The following is a 25,798-nucleotide window of genomic DNA, read 5'->3' as shown; positions in this document are numbered from 1 at the left end:
TCCCACTGACACAACGTTAAAGCCTCGTCTACATCTTTCATCTTTCCTCTCTAACTTTGTTTTCTTCTTCTCCGTGCAATATCCTCCTAAGCAGCACAGGGTGTTCCCCAAGTTTAAACGGGTGGATTTTTGCACGAGGAAATCGCATGTGTTATTATGGACCAGCAAGAGTCAAGCATGGTGAATAATGAATATTGAAGGAGGACATTTAGGTCCCAGCCACTGCTGCTGATGCTGCTGATTCATCGGTACCATTCAGGCTTTTGATTTAGCACAATAAGATTAATGGATGTTATTGTCCTTTTTCATATCATCTTTGTTGTGCCATATTTCATTTCCCTCTTTGTGAGATGCATTTCCAAGCCGGATTAAACATTAATGGCTGTATGGTTTGGAATATTGAACTAGGCTACTAGCCTGATGGCCTGATCTAACCCACTATTATTGTAAGTGTGAGCAAAGGCTTTATTCCATTATTCAAACTGCAGTTATTTCAGATCATGAAATGCTTTGTATTTTTGCACCTTGGATAGTGTAAACACATTTTTGGTTTATTCAACAGCATTATCTGTATGCATGTTAAGGTTATACCTACCATACAATGCTCTGTTTGCACTTAATAGGAACCACCATAATGTACGTGATGGTTTAAATAGTTGTGGGATGTGACAGTTTACAAGGGTCACATCTTACTATAGAAAACAAAAAGAATGGTAGAGAAAAGAATAGAAGAAAAGGGGAGAAACACAACATAATTCCTACAATACAGCACCAGAACTAAAGAGCTCAAGTCTTTACACTGATGTACAGTTATTGATTTGAGAAGGTGAAAAGTGTAGCAATGCAGAAAGACAACATTATAAGTGCTTGGACTCCAATAGGCACTTATTTATGTAGTTCTCTTCTACAAACTTTTCTGTCATACATCAGCAACTGTAATATTTTTAGCCCCCATTGAATAGTGTTATTGATGGAAGGTTGAAAATGCAGCTTTTCAAGCTTTGTATTCATCATTTTTATGTAATGTTATTGTGTGCATATTTAAAGAGTTATCTCTATTGAGCTTGTATGATGATGTAGCGTTACAAATAGTTTCTATCTTTATAATGTTTCTTTTTTATCTCTGCAGGTGTGAATGGGCCTAAAGGAACTATAACATCAGCTGGATCAGATTAGGCAGCGCTGCAGTAGGGCAAACTAAACTCCTCACTCCCACATTCTAATGAGGCCACGGCGATGCTGACATCCCTTCTGAATCCAAAGACATCATCATGCTGAAGACGGAGGCCTCGGGGGAGAGGACCAGCCTCCGGAGTGCCTCCCCCCACCGCAATGCCTACCGGGCTGAGTTTCAGGCACTAAAGAAGGCCTTTGACCATCCTCAGATCGATGGAAGCTCCAGGCCCAAAGACCTTGAACGGGTAAAACAACCGAGAGGCCGCCAGTATGGCGGCCATGTCAGTCGCATTAAGGACATGTTCATGCAGATGGGCACAGAAAATCCAGCAGCTAAAGCCAAGGTTTGTGAGGATTCCTCGCCACCAAAGCTGGTAAAGCCCACTAACTTCATCAACAAGGCCGATGGATCAGTGATTAAACTCCAACACTCGTCCTCAGCTGACAGGGTTGGAGGTCTTGGAGCCAAGTTCTCTGAAACCAGGAAGCTGTTTGAGTCACGTGACCAGTCCCAATCACCTGTCTTTCCATACGGACGTGATAAAAGAGGTTCCCACGAGCATCTGGATGACTGGCGAGGTCCAAGGTCTAATCGAGGCAGCACAGACTCTTTGGACTCGCTTTGCTCCAGAACGGAGGTGTCCTCACCAACTGTCAGTCAACTCAGTGCTGTTTTTGAGAATACTGACAACCACAACCAATGTGTGCCCCACAGAGGAGTCAGCAGACGGGCCCTCTACTCACCAGACGGATTCCAGCGACATGGTGGTGACCTCAGTGAGGATGACTCACGACAATCTCCAGTTAGAAGCTACCGGAGCAAGGTAGGGGGAAAGCTTCCCACATCCTCGTCATCTGAGGACCTTCTGAGCCCCAGTCCTGGGACAGAAACATCAGAGCTGAAACCAGTGCCACAAGAGGAAAAAGCCCTAGACAGAGCAGAAAAGGTTGAGAATACGGTTGGAAATAGACAGCGACTCTCTGGGGTCACCACCAACGGAAGCCAGGTCAATGGCTCTTGTGAAGAAGAGGAGAAACCTTCAGAAACAAGAAAACACACTGAGGACCCGGGGGTGTCCAAAGCTTCAAAACCTACAAATGATGCTGTGATTACCAACAGAGCTTTTGAAGAGGCCATCCCAGAGCTGTTGCCCACCTCAACTACACCAGCTGGGGACAGTCAGGAGGATGGGGATGGTCCACGACAAGACAAGCCCCCTGAATCTCCCAAGGACCAGGTGGAAGAACCTGATGGGGATTACACCGGAAATGAGCGGGTGATTTTTAACGCTGACGGGGATGCCTGTTACCAGGGTTGGGGGGAAAGCTGCACAGATCCTGAGGACGACCTCTACGGAGACGATGAGGATATTGTCTATGACCCAGGCTCTGATCTGACAGAGATTCCTGGTCTACCCCATGAACACAAAGAGGACATCCCTCCAAAGAGGAAGATTCGCTTCAGCACTTCTTCCATCATAGTAAGTTCTGTCCTGAACAAAACTGTTATTGAAGCCTTAATTGTGTACACACAATGCAACATAAAAGCCTGTGTGCAGCTCTTATCAAAAGTAGGTTATAACAACACAGAGAGCTTATATCATATTCAGAGCTTCCTTTTTATCCGCTTGTATTTTTAGTTACTGTTGAACTACTACTGCTTGCTATGTTTTTTTCATGAACATTTTTATGAGGTCAGATTATCATGGAAAAATGATCTGTCTTCAGTCATCTTTATCATTGTAAGACCTTTATAGTGGGGTTTCATTTCACATTATCTTTGTTGAATATGGTCTGCTATATGATAGATAAGATAGCAATTTATCATATAGTGTGGCTGTTGCTCTCTAATACTTAGAATTGAACCTAGTATTGTGATTTAGAGCTTGAGGGCCAAAGCATCGCCCTCTGGGAAATTGACGTGTTCATTTCACAGAACATCTGTGCATGTGTTAGTCATGCTGGTTCTGTACCCACACAGTTTTCACACAAGCTGTCCCATCTCCATCTTTTAAATGAGGAAGCCATTTATTGAACTATGAAATGAGGATTTTTTGTACATTTCAATGGCAGAATCAGGATGAATCTGTCAAATATTGTACAGTGTACCCATAGTGTTATGCTCAGTTAGTAGACTCATGGCTAAAGATTACATGCATTTTCATCATGTATCCCAAAGGGATTTCAAAGGGGCTTGAGAGGTGGTAATTATACCACGATGTGGTTTTACTTGTGAAAAAAGCTTATTGTTTCTGGTGAATATGCAGATATGCATAGATGGGATTGTAAGATTATATGAAATCTTTGTCCCTCTTTATCCTTAAGAATTTTTAATCAGAAAGCTTAACATTTCTAAACAACATGCTAACAACATGCTTTAGGTTAACCTTTTTATTTGTATCCATTTTATTTCAGTCAGTGACATCTATTTTTATTTTGAAAGATTTTGCATGCTGTTGACAGACAAGCAAACGGTTGGATTTGGGTATGTGTGGGTTTGTGTGCATGTACAACATGAAAGGGCAACACAGTGATGATTAAGAGATTGAGGTTTATGTATAAGAGCATTGGAACTACCACAAACATTCCACAGAAGGAGGATCAGTGCTATTAACATGCTTTAACCAGAACAATAAGCCCGCTTATTCTGAAGAGAAAACGTGATGTTGGCTCAGTGATTAACCTTCAATGTCTCCACAATGTCTGTCGTTTGCTTCGTCCTAATTTCTTAGAGAGATCACAAGCATACGTTTCTATAAGGATATGGATTCTGACATTATCAAGTCTAAACATATGGTAATATTCAAAATTGTATTTGTAATAAGAAATTCAACAAATACCATTTTACATTTCAGTTGGTATACCTACGAAACTTGTTTTGATCATTAGAAAAAATATTTTGTAGAGATCAGTTGGACAAATTATATTAACATTACACAGTGAAACACCAACACTGGTTTTCCCATTTAGGCCTAACATGCAGGGAATATGCTCCTCTGTTGTTGTCTGGCCTTCTATTGTCTATGAAAAGGGCCAACGCTCGTCGCTCGTTCATCATATGGAATATTTAAGAGAGGCACTGGCCCCCCCTTTCCACAGATGCACAAGCACAATTAGACATGCAGCCCTCCCACTTCTCCATCATACGTCCCCCTCCTCTCAGCACACGGGGAACAAATAGGGTTCTGTCTTTTGTTCGTCAATATAATGAAAGGGACAAGCTATTTTCTCAGCCCTGCACGAGTCCAGCTTGACCCCTGTGGGAGGAGAAGAACTGCCAACCTTTCATCTAATACCTACCATTCCCTCCTTTTCATATAGTATGTTTTTGTCCTGCCGGATACCTAATTGTCAACATCCCAGCTTTGAAAGCTTAATTATTTTGAATATCATCAGGGCTGCCATACCGGGGAAATCAAACACAAACAGCTTGTGGCAACATTTTATGAACATGTACAATGATTTTTATTTGCGAAGAAGTTTGCTTTTTGGTCTGAGATATTTCTCAACAACTATTGTGTAGATTTTCTTTGCAGTTAAATTTGGTGCAGACAATCATGGTTATAAAGCATACTGATCATTACATTTTATCTAGCGCCACCTTGAGGTTGACTTTTTTGACATTATTGGATGGATTTCCAAAATCTACTTGATGTATAATGCAGAAATGTTGTACAGACATTCATGGTTCCCAAGCGATTAATCCTATTGACTTTGGTGATTGCTTGTTTTTACTCTAGTGCCATCATTAGCTAAACATTTGTATTTGTCCAATTGATTGACCAAATACAACCTAAACTAATTGTTCTGTTGCCGTTAGCAAATGTTAGCATGCTCGAATGCTAAAATAACATGTTGAACTTGGTACACATTGTATCTTCTAAACATCAGCATATAACAGCTGTCATTGTGAGCCTGTTAGCATACTGAAGTTAGCATTTAGCTGAATCATACTGCTGTGCTTACATAAGGAAAGCCCTATAGAGCTGCTACCGTTGCGGTACACATAGTTTTTTCTGATTACTTCCACATCCTTTCACTCAGTTGTAACATTCTGGCTGACCCAGTGAGAAGTGACTGCTCTGAGCTACCCACAAGGCGAAGACACGCCGGTCTTCCCGAGAGCACTGACCTACAGAAGAGAATCCGATCTAATGTTCATTCAAGCAACTGGTTTTATCCTTGACACTAGTACCTTTAGTTTGGGTGTTCAGCCTGCGGCATACACTGTAGATTGTCGTAGTATTATTTAAATAGATTCAATCTTCTATGGCACCTTTGATGTCCTGTTGTCAAAGAGGACATCAAAAGTTCTGTGCAACTGATGTAACATTGAGAATATTATGTTGAATTTCAACATGATATTCTCAATGTTACATCAGTTTGATTTGATTTTAAGGTCTCAGTCTGTGTTTCATTGTCGTAATAATTTCACTTCTCATCATAATCGAATCCCTAAAAGCTTTTATACACATCTCCCGCTTGTTGCAGATTTCTTTCCATACAATGTGATATTATATCTCTCTGTTTGTTGAACCACATCCCCAAAGTTTTCCCTCAGCCTGCTGTGTCAGTCTCCTTTTTGCTCTTTCCCTCTCTACATGAATGGCATTTATACAGTCTTTTTAATCATACTTTTTGTGTCTGTAGAGCAACTATATTTTATTGTGATATCATAATGGAATTAATCAGATGTGATGAGTGGAACACCAGTTAAAGTGGCCCTGCAATCAGCCCCTCCACTCTGTCTGGTACTTGATCAAGAGACCGACGTTTTGGCCATTTGATTTTGCTGTCGCACTGTTTGTAGAATGCTGAATAGCATGGGTCTGAGATCAGAGCTGTAATCAATATGATGGATGTTTGTCACTCCTCTTATCTGTGGCAATGGTTTTCTAGATGTAAGATGTTTTACTATTTTATGAATGTCTTTAGATGTTTTGACTGGTGTTTATTCTATGTCTTAAAAAGGATGCTCGAATCTCAGGCCAACCAATTCAGTGACTCATCTTTCACTATATTGGAGCATGAAATAACATAAAGAAGAAGTTGCTGATGCTAAAAAACAAGAGGAAAATGCCAACTAGTACCCTCCTAGTGCTGTTGCATAGACATGGCAGGCATCACAAAACCGCTTATTTCCTTTGAACAAGAGACCTCATTTGACTGCCCTTGATACAGTACATAGCAAAAGAGGCTCCAAGCATTTGTCAGGATGTAGCTTCCTGTTTATGTCCGATGATTCTGCTATGTACATGCATCAACATCTGTGTGATTCTAATATCATCTGCCTCCGGCCAGATCCTTTGCTTCCTGACTGTCTTTTCTGATGAAAAGGATTGCTCTGCTTTAGGTCAGCCTGTCCTTCTGGCAGATGATGTACAGCATATAACAGCATAGCTTGAATTTTGGAACCAGTACTGACATGGATTTTGGCAATGTCAGTATGTAGGTCTTGACAGCATTGCTACAGCTTAGTGTCCTTCAGCCAGTAGATGCATTTTCAGCTAAACATCAGTTATTGGAGACTTCTAAGACCTCTGTTAAAATAAAATGTAAAAAGCACAACTTATGGTATCTGCCATATTATTTGCATTAGTATCTTTTTTATCTGTGTATCTCTCGGATACATTAGCACTGCATTAATTTTCATTTTCATTTACGTTTTTTTTTTTTTTTTTGCGAGCAGAGTGAAGCTGGTTGTCAACTTCCTAATTATGTATTCTGTGGCTGGGCATAATGGGAGAGACTTCCAACACTCTGCTACATCACCTATCTTACAGCTGACATTTTGGTTAGACCAGCAAAAAAACAGCTGCTGAGCTCTGCCATAACGACAGTCGGGTATTTTGGTTAAGCTTCTTTTCGTGAGGCTAAATCAAAATCTTGACTAGATTCTGTATAAATCATCAAGGAGTGAAGAAACTTATGGCTATATAATATATTATTATGCAGATATTTGAGCTAAAAGGTCATCTTACACAATCAATTAGTATTATTAGGTTTCAAAGATTTTCAAGAAGCCTGAACTGTCATGAAATAGTGTGTTTAGGTGTAGTGGTCAAGCAAGGCACGGAGGTACAACTATACTAACTCTGGTGTTAAGCATGGGAGCATTTGTATGCACATACAGCTTAGTCACTCCATTATTAATGCAGAGGTGTTTTTGTTTGCTTGTTTCGGTGGCACCCGATCCTCCCTGGGGAATGTATTTTTAATGATCCAGGAAAGGAGAGACGTGCCTGGCGTTTTTTTTTCGAGGCTGATCAGTTGCCCAACCACTGGACTCTGTCGTGAACCATCTTCCAATTGCCACCCACACAATCCGGTCTCCCGCTCATGATATCATCATCTTGATGCCAGTTTTCTTTATTGCAGTAAAAAAAAACTGCATAGAACAGTGTGTCTCAGTGACACAATGTTCTCATTGGAAGGAAAGGTTCTGACTACTGCACTACTATCACTATGTCTTAGTTTAGGGATTCAAACCCAATATTTTCTGCCGTGAAAAAAAAAAACCCTGCTAACGCTTCCTCACATTGGTGGAGCTCTGTGCCACAACCAGTATTCTTCCCGATAGTACACAGTGGTTGTTGTGCTGTAAATACCACCATACTGAATGTGGTCTCAACCTTTGCCAAGTCATTGTTGTAGCATAATGAATTACATAGCATTGCAAGTAGGCATTAGAGCGTCAGCAATGAAACAAGCATCATGTTGTTGTTTTGTTTCTTCTGATCCTAGCCTCCCACTCACTGTATATGACCAAAGACATGAAATAAAGCAGGGTATTGTCTGTAGCTAGCCATTCAGTTGCAGTTGTTTACTATGCTCTGCCCCCTTTAAAAGCTGGCCCCTCGCTCACTCCCACACTCTCTGTGTCTCTCGACCTAAAGTTGGCCAGTGGCTCGGTTTGTTAGTAGGAGTCTTAGCACCCCGTGGTATTGTGCCATTAACAGTAGTGGAGTAAAGAGCATTTCTGGAGGTGACAACAACATGCCGGCTTCAGAATACACTGCTGAAAAGAGCTGAACTGAGTTTGCTCATTTTGAATAGACATACAAATTAAAATTGAAATACAGATCTCCACTTGAACCAACAGTCTGTGCCTCTATTCTGTATGCAGAAGTTCCATAATATGTTAAAAAAAGAAATGCTGACTTAGTTAGATTGTGCCGTGTCAAAAGTCAATTCCTCAGACAAGGAGGCATGTTTGTCAAGATGACAGAGAGGTTGGTCTTGAATTGCCCGTAAAGCTTTTGTCTATTTGTATAGAATGGTAATGGTATTTCTTTTTTTCTTCTTCTCCTTGCCACCTCTCTATATCGGCCAGTCTCGGGCTGTTCTTAGTTACAACACATTAATTCATTTACATCATCCACAACTGTCTCGTCCCCTCTGCATCCAGTCACTTTCTTCAGCACCTGTCAGCTCCCTGGCACGGTGTTGTGTGAGTGGGTGGCCACAGGTAGAAGTAATGGAATTCAAATGTGCTGATCAGTCGTAGCAGAGCAGACTGTGTGTGTCTACTGTGTGTGTGTGTGTGTGTGTGTGTGTGTGTGTGTGTGTGTGTGTGTGTGTGTGTGTGTGTGTGTATGTGTGTGTGTGTGTGTGTGTGTGTGTGTGTGTCAAATTGTAGTTAATCCACTGCAGCGTTTGCTGGGCTCATGCCACAGCAGTAGGAACATTTCTCCTGGGTCTTACCAGCCTCTCATTGCCCTGGGCAGCGTCCACTGTCTGGAAGAGGCAGGGCGGGGTGACGGCACTGGCACCGACACACCGAAAGGCCCAGTTTAATACCATCAGAGGCAGTTGGCCGGGCATGGGCGCCATGCAGTGACATCTTAGGCAGGGACTCAAAGCAACCCCGGAGCATATTACCCCTTAGCCTTGCCTACTCCTCAGCTTTCCTTTTCTTTCTTTTTTCATTTTCATTTTCTTTATTTCTCTCTTATTGGCGGTTTCACTCTTCAATAGCCTTAATGCCTGCTGCTCCTCTAACCCATGAATCATATGAGTCACTGTGTTTTCTCTCTCAGTGGATATTGCCTCCCATTCTCTGTAAACTCGACTCTTCCCTGTCATTTACTACTCCTTCCTTTTTTCTCATCATCTGAAAGCTTCCTGCATCTCCTCTTGTGTCCCCTCATTTGTCCTCTCTTTTGTCCCAGTCCACCATCTCAGTCTCTCATTTGTCTGCCCCTTCCTCTGCTCCCCATTCAAATGTTATCTCCCTTTTTTCTTTACTATTTCTCCTCCAGTCTTTCTCCATCTTCTCCTCCTCTGAGGGTTAATTGGCCCTCGGTTAAGCTGCCTCCTAGAGAGGAGATGTTGGGCTTGCCCAGTTGCTATCCATACATACTGACAGACATGATTTGGATGAGAGCTTGTCATCAAGTGCCAAAGGCAGTGAGATGCATTTTGATTAAGGACACCAGCATGGCATGTATGCAATGCAGGTTTTTGAAAACATGTACCTGCAATGAAAAGCGCCACTTACATTGAGTGGGGGGACTCAGCTTTAATGAAGTAGGGGGCTTAGTGCATCAGCAGAGTCATAGCAGCTGCAGCATAAATGAATGGACAGTAAAAACAGCATTCAATTTCAAGAGTAAAACCCATCTCCGTCAATCCTCCTGCGAGGCGTGGAGAACAGATAACAAGACACCCCGTGTCTGGATACCCAGGCAGAACTGCTGTCTCAGTTGAAATGCAGTTTGTTTACTGCCAAAACCCCCTAAACGTCTGTGTGTCTGTTGTCTTAGGCATCGATCAGTGTTTTGTTTGGATGAAAGATGGCGATGAGCTGAGCAAGAGGAGAGATGTTGGTTGATACAGTGAGGACTAACAGAATGAGATAGACAAGAGGTAGTTCATTATCGAACACTTGGCAGTTCTGATGTTAGATCCTGGAGAAGAGTGTGTACCTACCTTTTATGTGTACTGTGTAAGTGTGTGGACGGATTAGAGAGGATGAAAAAGTTGTTGTAAAATAATGAGGGTATGTCTCTTGCTCACATCAAGAGGGTGTTATAATTCCTATGTGTATGGCTATTATGTAAACCACGTACAGAGGTTTTCGATTGAGATTTTTCTACATTGAAATTAGATAGCAAGATGCACTGAGCAAAGCCTCCATTAAACTATTTAAATCCTTATTGCATGCTGTTGAATATATGTGGCACTTATCATCAGCTACTGTATATAAACTGACTTTAGTTGGCACAGGCTTATTTTCATCCAAAGTTTTGCGTTAAGCTCGAACAAAACTGATGGGCATTGGTAGGGAAATATATTTACATACAAATGGTCATGTGTTGTGTTTAATCCTCTAAAAGACTATTGCAGTTCAATTCCAGAGGGGAGATGACTTGTTATGGTCGACCTGCATAATTAGTGGTTTACCTTGTGTGCTGCTGCTTAGTTTTTTTCATCTTGACATGATGAGGATACATATTCAGGAGGAGCTGTCCAGATTGTCCCATCATACAGACAATATTGGGCTTTAAAACAGTCTACACCTATGTTTTCATGTTATTTCTTTGGGTGCCTTAGTATTAACCACATTGGTAGAACGTGGCCCTTTCCTCACATTTGAAACCAGTGGTGTTTGTCTGATTAAAGCCAGACAACCATCAGATTTCTTATTTTTTCAGTAAATGTTTTCCGTATGACTGGGCAGTCCGCTACTGGCTCTTTGTGCTGCCTACCCATCCTTATTTCCCCTGTGCATCCTCCTTCATTCATCCTGTCACTCCCTCTCTCTCAGCCACCAGTGCACTGTGGTCCATACTTTGCTTACTCAGTTCATCCATCTCTCAGATTTTTTTTAATTCCCTCTCCTGCCCTTTTCTCCCATCACTGCGCCTCCTCTGTCTCTTCTACGCTTGCCTTGTCTCATGGATCCACTCTCATCTGTCCCCATGACCTCTCTCTCAAGTGACTGACCACATGCTAATGTGTTTGTAGATAGCACACACACAGTGACAGAGAGAGGCCATTAGAGAGTGTACCGACTGCCAACGCTAGTGTCCAGGACATCCAGGACAGGGCAAGTGCTGGTGTTAGCATTCGTCTGCAGTCTGTGGCTATGCATCGGGGTGTAGTATGTGTGCGTATGTTTGAGTGTGTGAGTGGGGAGAAAGAGGATTGTTTGAGTGTGTTTGTGTTTCTTTATATTTCCTATATACAGTACATGTTAGATACTACATTGTCTATTTGTGTGTGTGTGTGTGTGTGTGTGTGTGTGTGTGTGTGTGTGTGTGTGTGTGTGTGTGTGTGTGTTTGCATGTGTGCGTGTGTGTGTTTGCGTGTGTGTGTGTGTGTGTTTGCGTGCCTGGGAGCATCAATAATGCATGGCTGTTGATCACCCTGAATGATTGATGATGGGGAGGTCATGGATGGATCTCACGCAGATGAAAACACATAAACCAACCAATCAATGTTCCCAAGCTGTGTGTACAGCCAACAGACACAGTAGTTCATGAACAGAGTGGCATTTATTTCATTACTTCTGTCCTGTATTGCGTCTTTAACACGTGGTAAGATAAGTTAAAACCGTGTTACATCCGCTACAACATGAATACTATTCAACTAAAGGCACAACTATTTTGACTTTTACCTTTGAATGATTTTTACTATTGCCCCATGTTGTTGTTGTTGTTGTTTTCTTGGCCTTACACTTACTTTACGCATACACTACAAGGGACCACCACAATCTGGCTTTAGGCTTCAATCAATACTTGTGGTGTGACATGACACCCTATTGATTTCTACTGAGAATAAATTTCCTCTTTCACCCAATTCAGAGCGGTCAGGGCACTAAGATTGGCAGGGACTGACTTGCGCAGTGACTATCCAGCAGGGTGGATGTGATAAAACTCTGTGGCAATGAGACAGTAGAGCAATGTGTGACAGTTTATCTCCCTCGTCTACTGTAGATCCTATGCATTTGATCATAGATGAGTAGCATGCAGTGTGTATGCTTAAAATAAAAATTATATATTGGAAACTAACACAATTGACGATTATCTTATTTTTTATGTGTGAAAATTCAAACATCTGGAATTGTCGTTAATATTATTAACTTAAAAATAACAAATATGCAATTCGGCTCCTATACCATCTGCAGAATACCACACTACAGACGTGACAACAGTATGCATGTTGGAGTCTGCTCTATCCTTTCCTCCCCTTCCTCTTGGCAAAGAGAGCAGTGCAAGTGCCTGGCAGGAATGAGATGTGAAGTGAAGGCTGACTCTTGCTGTGGAAGACATTCAGCTTTGAGGACCGCATAGCTTAAAAGAGGAGAAAGGCCTCCGTTTCCCCCCATCACCACAACATGTTTCTCTACACTACACTATCCAGTCGGTTAATGGGCTGATTTGTGGTTGTGGCTTTGTAATGACAGCCTTTATTTATACCACAGTGTTGTTAGCTTTGTTGTCTGGATTAATGCGTTGGTTGGGAACAAAATAGTTCCCATCCATATTCATAAACATGTAAAGTAGCAACATTACTCAGCCTGCAAACCATCAGATGCTGATGATGTTTTCATCAGAGAATAGAAGCGTCTTTTGTGTATCAGTTTTCATTGTTGATACCGTGTAACTTTGTAACCTGTGTGTATGTTAAACCAAGGAATGATTTAATTTAAAGATATAGTGCGTAACTTTTTCATATGAATGAATGTTGTTTACATTTAGGGCATCGCCAAATGAGTTAAATCTATCAGCTCCACAAAACTCTCTCTGAATTTCTCAGTATGGCAGTGTTCACAAACTGGTGTCACCCCCTGACACTGGTGCAGGAGCTCAAGAAGAGTTCACAAAAGATTTCAGTTGTTGATTATGCTGTTAAGAAAAAAATCTGGACGTACAGCAGAGGGTATACAATCCCTACGCGATCTCCGAAGGTGTACCTTGTGTAGATGCGCAGACCCTGTTGTTGTAATGTTCTTAGAATTCCTCATGGGGGGCGACAGAAGTTATGCACTATAGCTTTAAGCCTTTAAGTTTAATATCTTCTTTTATAAAACGTCGATGAATCTGGCTGCTGAGGTGGTGGAACCATTTCTATCTCTATAATGTGAACCTTTATTAGATTGTGTGCGCCAACTTCCGTTAAGTCTGAATGCTTCCTCCCCAGGTGTTCAACACATACTCCAACGAGGACTACGACCGCCGTAATGAAGAGGTGGATCCTGTGGCCTCCTCCGCAGAGTATGAGCTGGAGAAGAGGGTGGAGAAACTGGAGCTCTTCCCTGTGGAGCTGGAGAAAGGTGGGAAAGCAAAAAAATCTTAACAACATTAAAATGAGGATGTGGATCTCGTCAGTTATCCTACCTAGACAGAATCACCCACTTTTTTTAAAATTGTGAATGAAAGGTGTGATATATTTTTATATTTCTTCTCTCTATCAAGTTAGTACACTTATTTTTGTCAGTGTTTCTCTATCCCCCTTTCCCCTGTTTTTATCTCAAAGATTGTGTTATTTTCCAAAAAAATTATTCTTAATGCTTTTCATCCATCAAGTTTCAATTCAGCACACATCAAATATCCTCCGGTCACATTAAAAGACATTGTATTGTACAATGAATTCCCCAGCAGAAGCTACCAAGAGGTCATATTACATTGTCTTCCTGTGTTGAAATCCAATAGTGCTTAAAATAGAATGACTACGATGGTAGGATTTCACCATCCACTCCTTGTTATGTAACCCTAACAACTCGTGAATATTTAATGAAAAAAAAAGAGGGACGAATGCTACACTGGAAGGGAATTTCCTATCCAGCACTTTTCCTATTTATGTGAAGGCCACGAGGCCTATAGTAAATGCCTCCTTCTCCTGTCCATTAATACATTTGTTCTCGTGTTTGTGTGTATTCTACCATCCATTTTTCCATGTATCCCTCTAACCCTGACATCACTAGGAGCCATTTTGGATTTGAACCAATCTCCGTGGAAAGTTTCTGAAATGGAGGCCCTTAACCCCGCTGTGCCCCATCACATTCCCACACTTTAACTACAGTGTATGTGGTCTGTGTGTTTTCCAGATGACGACGGCCTGGGGATCAGTATAATCGGGATGGGTGTTGGTGCTGACGCAGGCCTGGAAAAACTGGGCATCTTTGTCAAGACAGTCATCGAGGGCGGAGCTGCTGAGAGGGACAGCAGGTGAGAGAGCCTTTCCCATTGGATATCACATTCATTACTGAGCAATTAGTGAGTCTGGAGACACATTAAAGCGGATGAGAGTGCATGAAAGCTTAATGTGTACTGGACCCAAGATGTACTTATTACTTATACAAAAATGCAGCAATTAATCAGCTATTTTGTTTCCGCTTCAGCACCACCATCTTCGTTCACACAAACACACACACACACACACACACACACACACACACAGTCACACTCTGCCTCTGTCAGATTTAGCAGCAGGAGTTAAGATTAGATTCTCTGGTAGAAGCACATTCTGGGACATGAAGTTGCACACAGGACTGTACGTGTGTTGGTTTATGTGTGTGCTCTATGTGTATTGTGTTACATAAACATTGCATTTAGAGTTTATTACATATCTTGTAAAATGTGTGTCAGATTGCAGAAGTTGGGCTGTAGAAAACAAGCGACTACTTCCATATTCCCAGTTTGTCTCCATCTATGTCTATGGATAGTGTGTTGTTGCGAGGGACAAACTGTGATTGTGTGTGTGAATAAGCACTCAGCCAGGAGTAAAGCAGGAGAGGACAGCTTCCCAGCAGCAAGCTTTGGTTTTCTGCCTCTAAAACCACCAGCTTCCACCTATTAGAGTGTCTGTTTGGTTCAGGTTCCCCATAAACAGATTAAAAAACGATAGGCACTTCCATCCCATTAAGTATGAGAGCACTAAGTACTGTAAACTCCATACACACACACACACACACACACACACACACACACACACACACACACACACACACACACACACACTGGTAACCCAAATGCATTTGGGTTATTTATGGTAGGTGAGTTTCCTTCTGGGATTATTTTTTCCTTTTATTTAGCAGCCAGGGCTGCCATTTTTAGGAACACATGAGAGTGAGATTAGTTGCAATGTAGCGAGCAGAGATACGGGAGGGAGCAGTAGCGAGTGAGGAAAAGAAACCGCTTGTGAATGAGAAAAGTTGATCCTGTTTTAAGATGACAGCTGCACTGACTCCAAAGAGTCTCATTTCCTGCAGTCAGTGCGAGAAATATGTATGAAAAATTGGAAAGATCAGAGGAAAAGCTTTGCTAAAGCTAAATTTCAATTAATTCAGAGCCTGTAAATGTTAGCCTTTTTCTTAGTGTTACAACGCTAACACGCTGAATTAAAGTGGTAAACATGATAAAACATTATGCTCACTTATCATCAGCATGTTAGTATTGTATGTTAGTATGATTATGTTAGCATTTAGTACAGAGTCACAGTCCTGAAGCAGGAGTAGTTTTTAATCCGTCACATGAAACAGTCATGGACTGAAGTGTGTACATCTTTGCAAAGTGTGTGAAACACTGCAGTTGGGCATGGTGAAATCCTTCAGATGTCGACAGTTGTGCTGTTGTCGTTGCTCTCAATGATGTACAGTATGTTGTTGATGTTGACTATCTAGACTTACTTTGAACGCTTTGGACGCTTTCACAATTCAGTTAGTTTCAACTTTTTAACTTGAAAGCTTTTGAAAATGCTTTGATCATGTTTTCAGTGATTAGAGACATTATATTGCATGGTTAGTGCCTCTTTTACTGAACGATGAAAGACTCATCCATTTAGGTGAATCTACAGCTCTGCCTGTGCTGTTTCCCTACGACAGATTTCACAATAAACCCTATTATCACAATATGAGAGAAATAAACCGCCCTCTTAGTGCTGTCTCGCTCACATACTCACACACACTATATTATATAGCCTATGGGAGGAGTCACTGGCCAGAGTGCAATTTCCTTCCATGATTTCCAGCTTTGGGGCTTTCTCTCTCTTGCTGAGTCGGGACATAATGGTCCGACACACAAACACGCACACAGGCAGACGGCTAGTTGGGGCTTGGCTGTGACTCAATGTATTGTCTGGTGCAGATGACCCGAGGTGGGGTGAGATGGGGGTTATGAGATAAATGTGTGTGTGTGGGTGTTTTGGTTTGATTGTATGAACTGTCATCCTCGTCTTGTTTGTCAATTTGTTTTTGTTTCTCCCCGCTGTCAACCTGCCTCAGCCCCACAAAGCTAAATAGAGACATGCGGTGCGGTGAAGGTCAGAAAACGGTCTTTGCTGCTGATTGACAGACATACCGACTCGATGTCTATGTCTACCTGTCAGACTGATGCGTCGCTATACATCCCTATGACAGCTCTGGTTTGTGTGTGGGTCGCCATGCGTATACCTGCTGTATGTGTTGTGACAGCTGAAAGGACACTGGTCAGTGCAGTTGTGGATGTAGCGATCGGAGAACATTGATTTTGATTGTGACTTTGCATTAAGGAAAGGCTGATGAGTTTTAGAAGTTAGGTGTCTACGGTTTTTGGAGCTTAACCCATTTTAAGGAATCCCTACACACACTGTCTTACTTGCAAAAAAGGTTTAATAAATAAATAGCAACATTACAGGCAAACAGTGAACACTAGCAGGGGAATTCACTCTTTTGGACTTACTCTTCCATCTCCTACACACCTGTCTTTAGGTACAGATGTGCTAAGTATCCTTCTGTTAAGGAATAAAGGATTGATATTCCAGCTTCTGCTAATTCTTGTCAGTCCCTCAAGTTTATGAAGGGTCATTCTTAATTCTCCTTTAAATAAATGATGTTGCAATTGTCCCTTAAATGTATATATATTTTGAATCCTTACATTTGAACTTTATTTCAAAGGGATGGCGAGGAAAACATTGAGTTAAGAGGCTCTTATCAGTCAGTGCCGAGACGGTGCTCAGATTCCAACTTTCACAAACAAGTTGGACTTAATTCTGTAGACAGAGGTTGCTTCCATGAGTCTGAATTTGATAGTCTAAAGATTCTGCATGATATGAAGCTAGAGTGAATGTTGAGTGATCTCTGTAGAACTGTATAAAACTCTTATGAAACACTAACTCATTATCCTCTCAATTATCCTGAGTGTCTTCACTCTTCAGTCTCCAGAGTGCCGGTCGTGCTGGTTTGATCCGACCCTTTTATATCATACGAATGTGATAATTGGACAAGTTAAAAGTGTAATTGAATTGTCTGTGCACATAGACAATGAAGATTGGTAGAAGTTTTTGCAGGCTTCTAGCATGTTGTTAGGACTTGAACCAACAATAATGACGAGTTTTACAGTGGAGACCAAAGGGATTTGTTTTAGAAGACAATAATGTGTTGTGCCTTAAAGGAGGGCAGTATAAGAACAATATGCTGTTTTGTTGAAAAATAACGAGAGCTAGCTTATGTTTTATTCATATACTGTAGGAATTATTCAAAATCTTCTTAGTCTGGTGTTTAGGCTCATCTCCAAGGGTATTTCAATGTAATATTTAGCAAGGATGTCTCTTTAAACTGATCCGTACACAACTCCCTCATGAATAGTGGATCATCAGGAACTAGATTTCAGGTCAAGCCCTTAGCTGACTTCTCATCGTGTGCAGAGCAGAGCCAAAATGCCAGCCGTGTTGTGGCCCGACTCGCTGACCTCAAGGTCCTCGTTAGCCCTCCCAGTTTGTTTTGAGCCTCATCTCTTCTGTCTCTTGGTTAGGCAATAGTCTGGAGCTATCACTGTGGAAATTCCTAACTGCACGGAAGTCTGGCACTGTTGCAATCTGGAATATAATGTGTATATGCACGATAGGCCAGCTTGTTTGTCCCCTGTGTCTCTCGTTGTATTTTGGCTGCATAATTCATTATGTCATTTTGACATTTATTTTTGTAGACTAGTTGTGCATTTTTCGACAGGGACATTGTGTGTGCGCCACATCAGTATTAGTCCCCCTCAGCTCACATGTGCACACAGATCGTGAGCACACTAGAATCGCCAGTAAAACAAAGGTAATGCTTGCAGAAATGATTCACAATTTTGTAAAATAATGCTTTGACTTGTGTGTGTGTGTGTGTGTCAGGATCAAGGTGAATGACCAGATCGTGGAGGTGGATGGAACCAGTCTGGTGGGAGTCACCCAGAGCTTCGCTGCCTCTGTCCTCAGGAACACATCGGGAGTTGTCAGGTGAGACTCACAAAAACACGGCCAAACATAAAGCTACGCGCAGCAAATTATCAGTCCCACATGGAGATTTATGATTATGATATAGCTCAGGGGTGTCCAAACTACGGCCCCGCTTTTTATTGGCCCGCGGCCGATTTTAAAAATATAATGTAATATGGCCCTTTAAAAAAAAACAAAAAAAAAAAAACATTTTTTTTTATTTATTTTTTTGCATTTCTCAGTTAACCCACTAGTGCAGGGGTGTCAAACACTGATTGATTGGCCCGTGGCACATTTTAAAAATATAATGTAATATGGCGCTTTTAATTTTTAAATAATTTAAATGCACTCATTATATTACTGAGGAATATGTCCCATAAAAGAAAAAGAGCAACAAGCCCATCCCAGAGGACCCTGCATAATATTTTATTTTAAATGAATATTATTATGGAAAATCTATGTGTCCTTCTCCAATAGCTTCTAATTCATCTGACACAGTGTCTCCATTTTTTTTTCATTCACAATTCTTCAGATTTAGTCTCTTAATTTCCCTCTCAAAGTGCACCAGATTCATGCATTTCACTTTAAAAACTTAAAAAAATCTCCCGGGGGGGCATACCCCCGGACCCCCCTAGGAGGGTCGAGACCTCGGCTGGATACTATTTTCACCCTGCTGGACATTGAACACAAAGGCAGAAAAAACTGGGTGTATCATTGGCATATAAACAAGAGGGGGAATGTGTCTGTTTAATGTACAAGGAAAGTGTTGCCGTGAAGAAGGATTACAATTTACGAAGACACTATGAAACTAAACATCAGAACAGCTACATGTCCTGATAAATGTGTTATTTTTGCAAAGTGGCCCGGCCCTTCGTAGATTTTTCTGTATGTGGCCCTCAGTGAAAAAAGTTTGGACACCCCTGATATAGCTATTATATTGATATGTTCATTTCAACATCGGCTTTTTAGAAGGGAGGCAGAGTGACTCCATTACTATCGAAAGGGTGACATTTTATTTAAGAAAATGATCAGATGAAGCTTAAGCATCGCTGCATTACACAAAGTTTTTTTTTATGTTTTGCATACAAACATAGGATTTGTATGTTTTCAACTACTGATAAGAGATCTTTGGATTACCATAAGATTATAGAAAAAAACCAAAGTGTGTCAAGCAGCTGTCAGCCTGAAGAACAGGATTACCATCGTACAGTATCCGACATAAATAGTAACAAACTGAAGTCTCTAAAAATGTCCTTTAAATTGGAAAAAAAAATTAGGACAGCCTTCACTTCTAACTACCATGGTATGATTCTGAATGCTTTTCAGCCTGCTGTCATGGTGCAAAACAGTCGCCTGAGCAGCCATGCTTAGAAACATTTTCTTTTGGCAGGCCCCTTAGCCTATTACCATATCTGACCCGGGTGAAGATGTGGGAATGCAAAATGTGACAAAAGTCTTGTGTGTTTGACAGTCGAGCAGTTTTTGGCAGGGGTCCCTTTGGAGCAGTGGGGACAAACACACCCAGCATGGCAGGAAGGCTTTGATTTGGAAAGCCAGCGCTATCCCCGGCAACGTTGCGAACTTGCCATCTAAGCTTTCAGTTGTTTATTGTTCTTTTCTTTGTTTTGGGATGGTTTACTGAAATGGTGTCTTTTTTTCTGTGTGTTTTACCACCTTTTTCTGATATGATGGATATCTGTAGACTTTTTACTTTTTCACTTTTGTCTTCCTCCTACATCCTATGTGCTGTTTTCACAAAAAAATGTCAATCTCGCAAAGCCCAATCTTGTGGGACTCAATTGTGAAAGGATAGATAGATGTGTGAGTGGCACGAGTGTAGTGCCCTGGGAGAAAGCTGGTGGTAGAATAAAGACAGATGCTGTTTCCTGAATACATATTGACATTGTGGGTTTTCCATATACCAGGATGTGGCACTATGGTCAAGGCAGCTTTGAAAAGGTTTCATCTATAACCTGTTTATCTATCTAACAAGTATAAATTAATGATTATAAGTGGTTCCAAAAGTCTAGTCTAATCATTTAAAGATCTAGAAATACACTAGTGTAATTCAGTGTATAACTATATCATGGATTATTATAAAATGATATATAATTCAGTATAAGATATAGGACATTTTTACATTTAAATTCAGCACATGAAATATGCAACATTGATGCAATCTTTTAGCGGGTTGTAGTAGAGCATCATACCTATTCTTACTCTACTCTCCCTCTCTGCTCTCTCACTATTTCTGTCTTCTTCCATCATCTCTCACCCACTCACTCCTCCTCTTCCTCGGTAAACCTTTCTCTCTCTCTCTGCCTGATCACCAGAGGTTTTATGGCCAACTGTCCTAGATTTGCCATTTAAGCTATATTTAACCCTGACTTCCAGCAGCAAATCATCTAGGTTTGACTCAAAAGTTCCCCCCTATCCTCTGAGAGTATAAAACACGTTTTTATTAAAAGCCCTTTCATGGAGTCAATTTGTGGTGAAACCCAAGAAGAATATGCACATAGTAACACAACACAAAAACCAGTATGCATGGCTATGTTTCACTTATGGTCGACAGTTGATCAATTTAAGCTACATTTTAGCCCAACATGATTTAATGCGCCTTTATTGGCTTTACAGTTGCATTAACCTAATAATCTTCAAATCCAAAAAGGTCAAACTGACTCTTTTTATCCATTGCTGTTATTGCTATGTGACACAAATAAGCATCTATAATTCTAATATGCACCATCTTCCATTGATTTGCCTTTAAAGGATAAGTTTGGCAGTATTCATTGAACTGTCAACAAATCCAACAAAAAGGCCAAAATGAATTGATCATTCTAACTATAGACAAACCCTGATATAACTTACATTCCCTTGTGCCTCAGAGCATTCTTGTTGTCCAGAAACTATGACAAACACATCAAAGAGCAACCATGTTGAATTGATTGACATTTCCCTTCATTGTGATGGAGATTGGCACTGTAGTCTATTTAGATTCATCCAAACACAGGATCCTTCTGCTGAATATATTCAATAGAGCACTAAATGTGTATTAGTTCACAGCTGAAAACAGTCCTTACCAAATGCACTATTTACTCTTCTGGGTTGCGTTTACTCAAAACTAAAGAATGCCGCTGTTTTAGTAAATTACTTCAAAAATGTTAGCTATATATTGACCTGCATGCCACAGACAGGGCTGTCGGAAAATATTATCACAAGGACTAGCACATTGTTGGCTTTGGTCTTTCAACACTATCTATATAATTTAATTAAGTTTATCATGATGCACCTATGTTCACTTAAATGTAATAGATTGGACATGTATGCCAGGGTCGACCTGGCCTTTCTGTTATTTGTGAACCTGTGCTCACCTCCTCAAACCCCTGTGTCAACCCACTACAGCTAGACAGGTACCACATCTCTCCACATTTCCTCTTCCGCACATGAGCTTTTTCTCTGGTCAAGCAAAAATGTTGAAATGTTGTCCCTTCAAGCTCCCTCACCATACTGTATATTTAACAGGACCCATGTTAGCCTAAATGAAACAAGACATCGTGATCAGTGGTGAAGGTTCCTGTGGTAGGATTGATGTAGCGCTGCGTGTGGCAAAGACAGACTCCCCATGCGTGAGGAGAAGGGCTGTTTCCAGGTCAGCTGCTCCTCAGACCTCCCTGCTGTCCGAAGGCTTGTTACAGTGCAGTACTTAGCAAAGCCAGGGCAGGGCCTTCTACTTTTTTTTAACTGTCTATCTCTGTCCTGCCCTTCAGTTGTTTCTTCACATGTAGATCAAATCCTCTCTGCTGGAGTGTAAGACCTTTTCTACGTCGCCTTTAGAAGTATTTGAAAGAGCTCTCAGGGACGGAAATTCACTTGATTAGGCCCTCGAAGCATCTCTCTCTCCCTTTCTCTCTCTCTCTCTCTCTCCCACTCTCTCACTATAACACACTTACTGGCACACAAACAGTTGATATGAACGTGCTCACACACATATACACAGCGATATATGCCTCTCCTGTAATGGAAATCTCCTAGAATAAGTCAGGGAATTTCTGACAATCTGACAATGAATTCCCTTTTGAGCTGCCAGACCATTATTTGATGTACATCATGCCCCCTCCCTTATTTTTAGGTGTATGTAAAGCTATCCTCCATTGTCCTTGTCATACGGACAAACACATTTTTTTCAAACATCATGTTTCTCCTTTTATTCTCACTTTGTCTACACTTTGTGATATGTATTGTAGGAAGTTCCAGTAGTTAGTAGTCAGTAGCTCTGAGGCGCAGCCTGTGGCCTTCTCCATTTACGTCTTGCAGGGCTAATAACAGCCTGCCTGGCTGAGCTGAGTGTCTGCTCACATTATTACGTGTGCCCCATCTCTCCCTGCCCGGCCCTGATACATCAGCAGATATTGCTGTCATTGCTATTCGGTAGTGGGCTTTGGCTGCTTTCACAAAGTGCTGTGGTCATTTCACTGTAAAAATACACACCACTACAAGATGAGAAATTCTAGCAGACTCTATAATTATCAAGTATGAAGTAAAATGTTCCTGTTTGTCTCAATGCAAAGCACTCTATGTGCGGAACAAAATATGCTGACAAACATTTTATTTTCCATTCATTTGACACCGTAAAATTAACTATACCATAAACAAATAGAGCTTAAGCCTTAGACGTATAGGTAGTTATTTATTTCAAGCATTTATTAGAGACTACACTTTCCAAGAGTCATTTCAACCAAACCATTTGCTATAGAAGCAGATTTTCTGAAAATCAATTTGAATGCCAAAATGTTTACACACAGTCTAAAATGCAATCCATGGGCATTTTATGAAGACTTAAACGGCTATACCTTCAACATCATCATGTATTAATTAAATCAAAATGTGAATGTTACTTTTTCGATCCCGTAATCATTGGTTGACTTTGAGTATGTGTTGCCAGGACTGTTTATAACAGTGCGTGTGGTGTGCAGGTTTGTGATTGGCCGAGAGCGTCCGGGTCAACAGAGTGAGGTCGCCACCCTCATCCAGCAGACCTTGGAGCAGGAGAAGAGACAGAGAGAGCTGCTGGAGCAGCAGTACGCCCAGTATGACGCTGATGATGATGAGGTAATGACCACACTGTGACCCTGGCCACGGTACAGGACTCTGTAGTCTGGAAGGTGCAGTAAATGTTCCAACATGTATTTTAAATTCAATATCGCATCGGTCTACACAATTCTTATACATGACACTATATTGGACAAATTAGGCTTCTGGTTGTCATTAAAATGTAAATCAGCTGCCTTCTCGTGACAGTTGACTGTAAGTGTGAGCTTATTAAATCTATAAAAACTGATTGACACTAGGCTATAATGCCGGCACACAGAACACTCTCTCTCAGAGAGACACACACACACAAACACACACTGAAATGATGCCATATTAGCTGTAGTCCTAGAAAGCATTTCTCAGCCTTCTGCCCTCCTCTGATGCTGCTGCTTACTCACAGTGTGTTCTATCCACCAGACACTGCACTCATGGCCCTGCAACTCATGCAATCCATGTGTGTGCCCCGGAGATTCAGCCTACAAACACAATGCAATCACACACTGTAGTTAAAGTAAATCAATGCAAAGTGTACATTCACCCACACACACAGGTACAGCTGCACTTATACCTAGATTTACATACAGACACAAACTCACTCTGGCCTCTTTCCCCTCTTCATCAGTGTTGTTTGAAGTGTTTCATTTCCTGGTGGATGGTGGATTGAGAGCCTTCATGCATAAGAAACTCCTCACCAGGCCCCAGAAGATGATCCCAGCGCTTCCATAATCCCGGCCCCATAGACATGTAACACTGTCAGCGCTTATTAAATGGAACGAGTTGAGAGCTCGATATCTGCCATTAGCGAAGAGCTCCCTGTGCCTTCAGCGTCTGATTTAAACACGCGAGAAACTTCCTTCCTTGTGCTTCCTTCTTGCTGCCTGTCATAATTTCAGTTCTAGGATAACAACTTAAGATGTAAAAACATGTTTTAAAGAACACCCCATGACAGAGATCCTCCAGAGGAAACATTAAGAATGGGAATTGTCTTGAAATTGTTAATCTATACATATATTCAAAATGGCTGTAAAACCCACACTTAAAATCTACCAGAGTGGAGTGGTAAGCTATCCATAACTGCCTACGTAACTGCAGATAGGGTAAACAGTTACTGAACCATTACAAAGATCTATGGGGCAATAAAAGGAACTCATCAATATTAATATCTCTATAAATATTAGAACGATTTCTCACTGGGTGGGCGGGGAGGGAGGATATTTCGCACTCTGAGCGCTGCCACACTAGATGTGACAGACAGCTCTTCAGTGGTGCTCGGGCTTCTGTCCCAAGAGGTGTGGGAGGCTCCTTCAGTTAGCAATAAACATCCAACACACGTCAGTCCATTGATTACATATAATCAAACACACATGCATGCCCATCTGTCAGCAGTTAAAAGGCAAGCACTAACATGGGGAAAGCATGGAGGCACACAAACACTTATTTATATATTATTACAAATATAGACACATGCCACGTTTATATGGGGTTAATGGTAGAGATGAAAAAGATTTCAATTTCTCAGGATGATTGCAGAATTGGTCGTGTGAAGGTAAACATACAGTGTAAAGGGGTTTTAGCGCCACGTCCATACAATTTGGGTTTAATCATATCGGACAAAGGAGGAATTCTATCTGCTTGTTCGGGCTGTTCTGTATTATTTAGCAGCAAGTCAAGTCAAAGCAACACTTTAAATAAAATAAAAAGTTGGGTGCCCTTAGCTCAGTTGGTAGGGCGTCCCCAACCCGGGCCGGGCCCAGCAGCAGACCCGGGTTCGATTCCCGCCCGCAGTCGTTCTCTGCATGTCACTCTCCTCTCTGCCCCATTTCACCTCTGTCTCTCTGCACTGTCAATAAAGCATAAAAAAATGCTCCAAAAATATCTTTAAAAAAAATAAAAAAGCAGAGTTTCCCAGTCTAATGACCACTTTGATGTTGATGTTAACGTTATATACAATTTGTAAACTGCTAATTATTTTAGGATGTTTAAAATGAATGCTGCAGTAGCGTTTTTTTAAATAATGGACTTACCTTTAACAATACAATAATGTTTAATACAACTTCAATCAAGTAAAGAGATGAGGTCCAATAAAAACAATGGTGCATAATGCATGTACAATACAGTTATGTCAATGCAAACACTAACACAGAGTCAAAGCTGCAAACAGTGGCTCACACGTACTCTTCCTCCAATCGAAGGAGCAGCCATAGCCCTTTCACCTATAAGTGACAGTCATTATGTCAGCAGGATACTCATATTACACATTCATAGTGCGGGTCATCACATGCTAAGAAACCTCTTAAAAAACAAGATTTCTTCTAAATCGTCCCTCCCTCTCCTGATTGCATGCATGTGA

The 25,798-nt window shown here is 41.2% G+C and overlaps 1 protein-coding gene across 1 annotated transcript in view; it reads left to right on the top strand.

Annotated features, from left to right (window-relative positions):
- Nucleotides 1-1,271: 1,271 nt before the first annotated feature.
- ppp1r9a (protein phosphatase 1, regulatory subunit 9A) overlaps nucleotides 1,272-25,798 on the top strand; it is a gene marked incomplete at both ends in the record, with an annotated part of 39,584 nt that continues 15,057 nt past the window's right edge. The window contains 5 exons of the mRNA XM_080045875.1: nucleotides 1,272-2,657; nucleotides 13,324-13,456; nucleotides 14,231-14,351; nucleotides 18,274-18,378; nucleotides 23,331-23,466. Coding sequence (XP_079902001.1) covers nucleotides 1,272-2,657; nucleotides 13,324-13,456; nucleotides 14,231-14,351; nucleotides 18,274-18,378; nucleotides 23,331-23,466 — 1,881 coding nt within the window. The remainder of the gene's footprint in view (nucleotides 2,658-13,323; nucleotides 13,457-14,230; nucleotides 14,352-18,273; nucleotides 18,379-23,330; nucleotides 23,467-25,798) is intronic.

The sequence above is a fragment of the Ammodytes marinus genome (assembly GCF_949987685.1).
Source record: "Ammodytes marinus genome assembly, chromosome: 17".
NCBI classification, from domain to species: domain Eukaryota; kingdom Metazoa; phylum Chordata; class Actinopteri; order Uranoscopiformes; family Ammodytidae; genus Ammodytes; species Ammodytes marinus.
The sequence above is the reverse complement of the archived record's forward strand: the minus strand, read 5'-3'. Positions and strand labels throughout refer to the sequence as shown.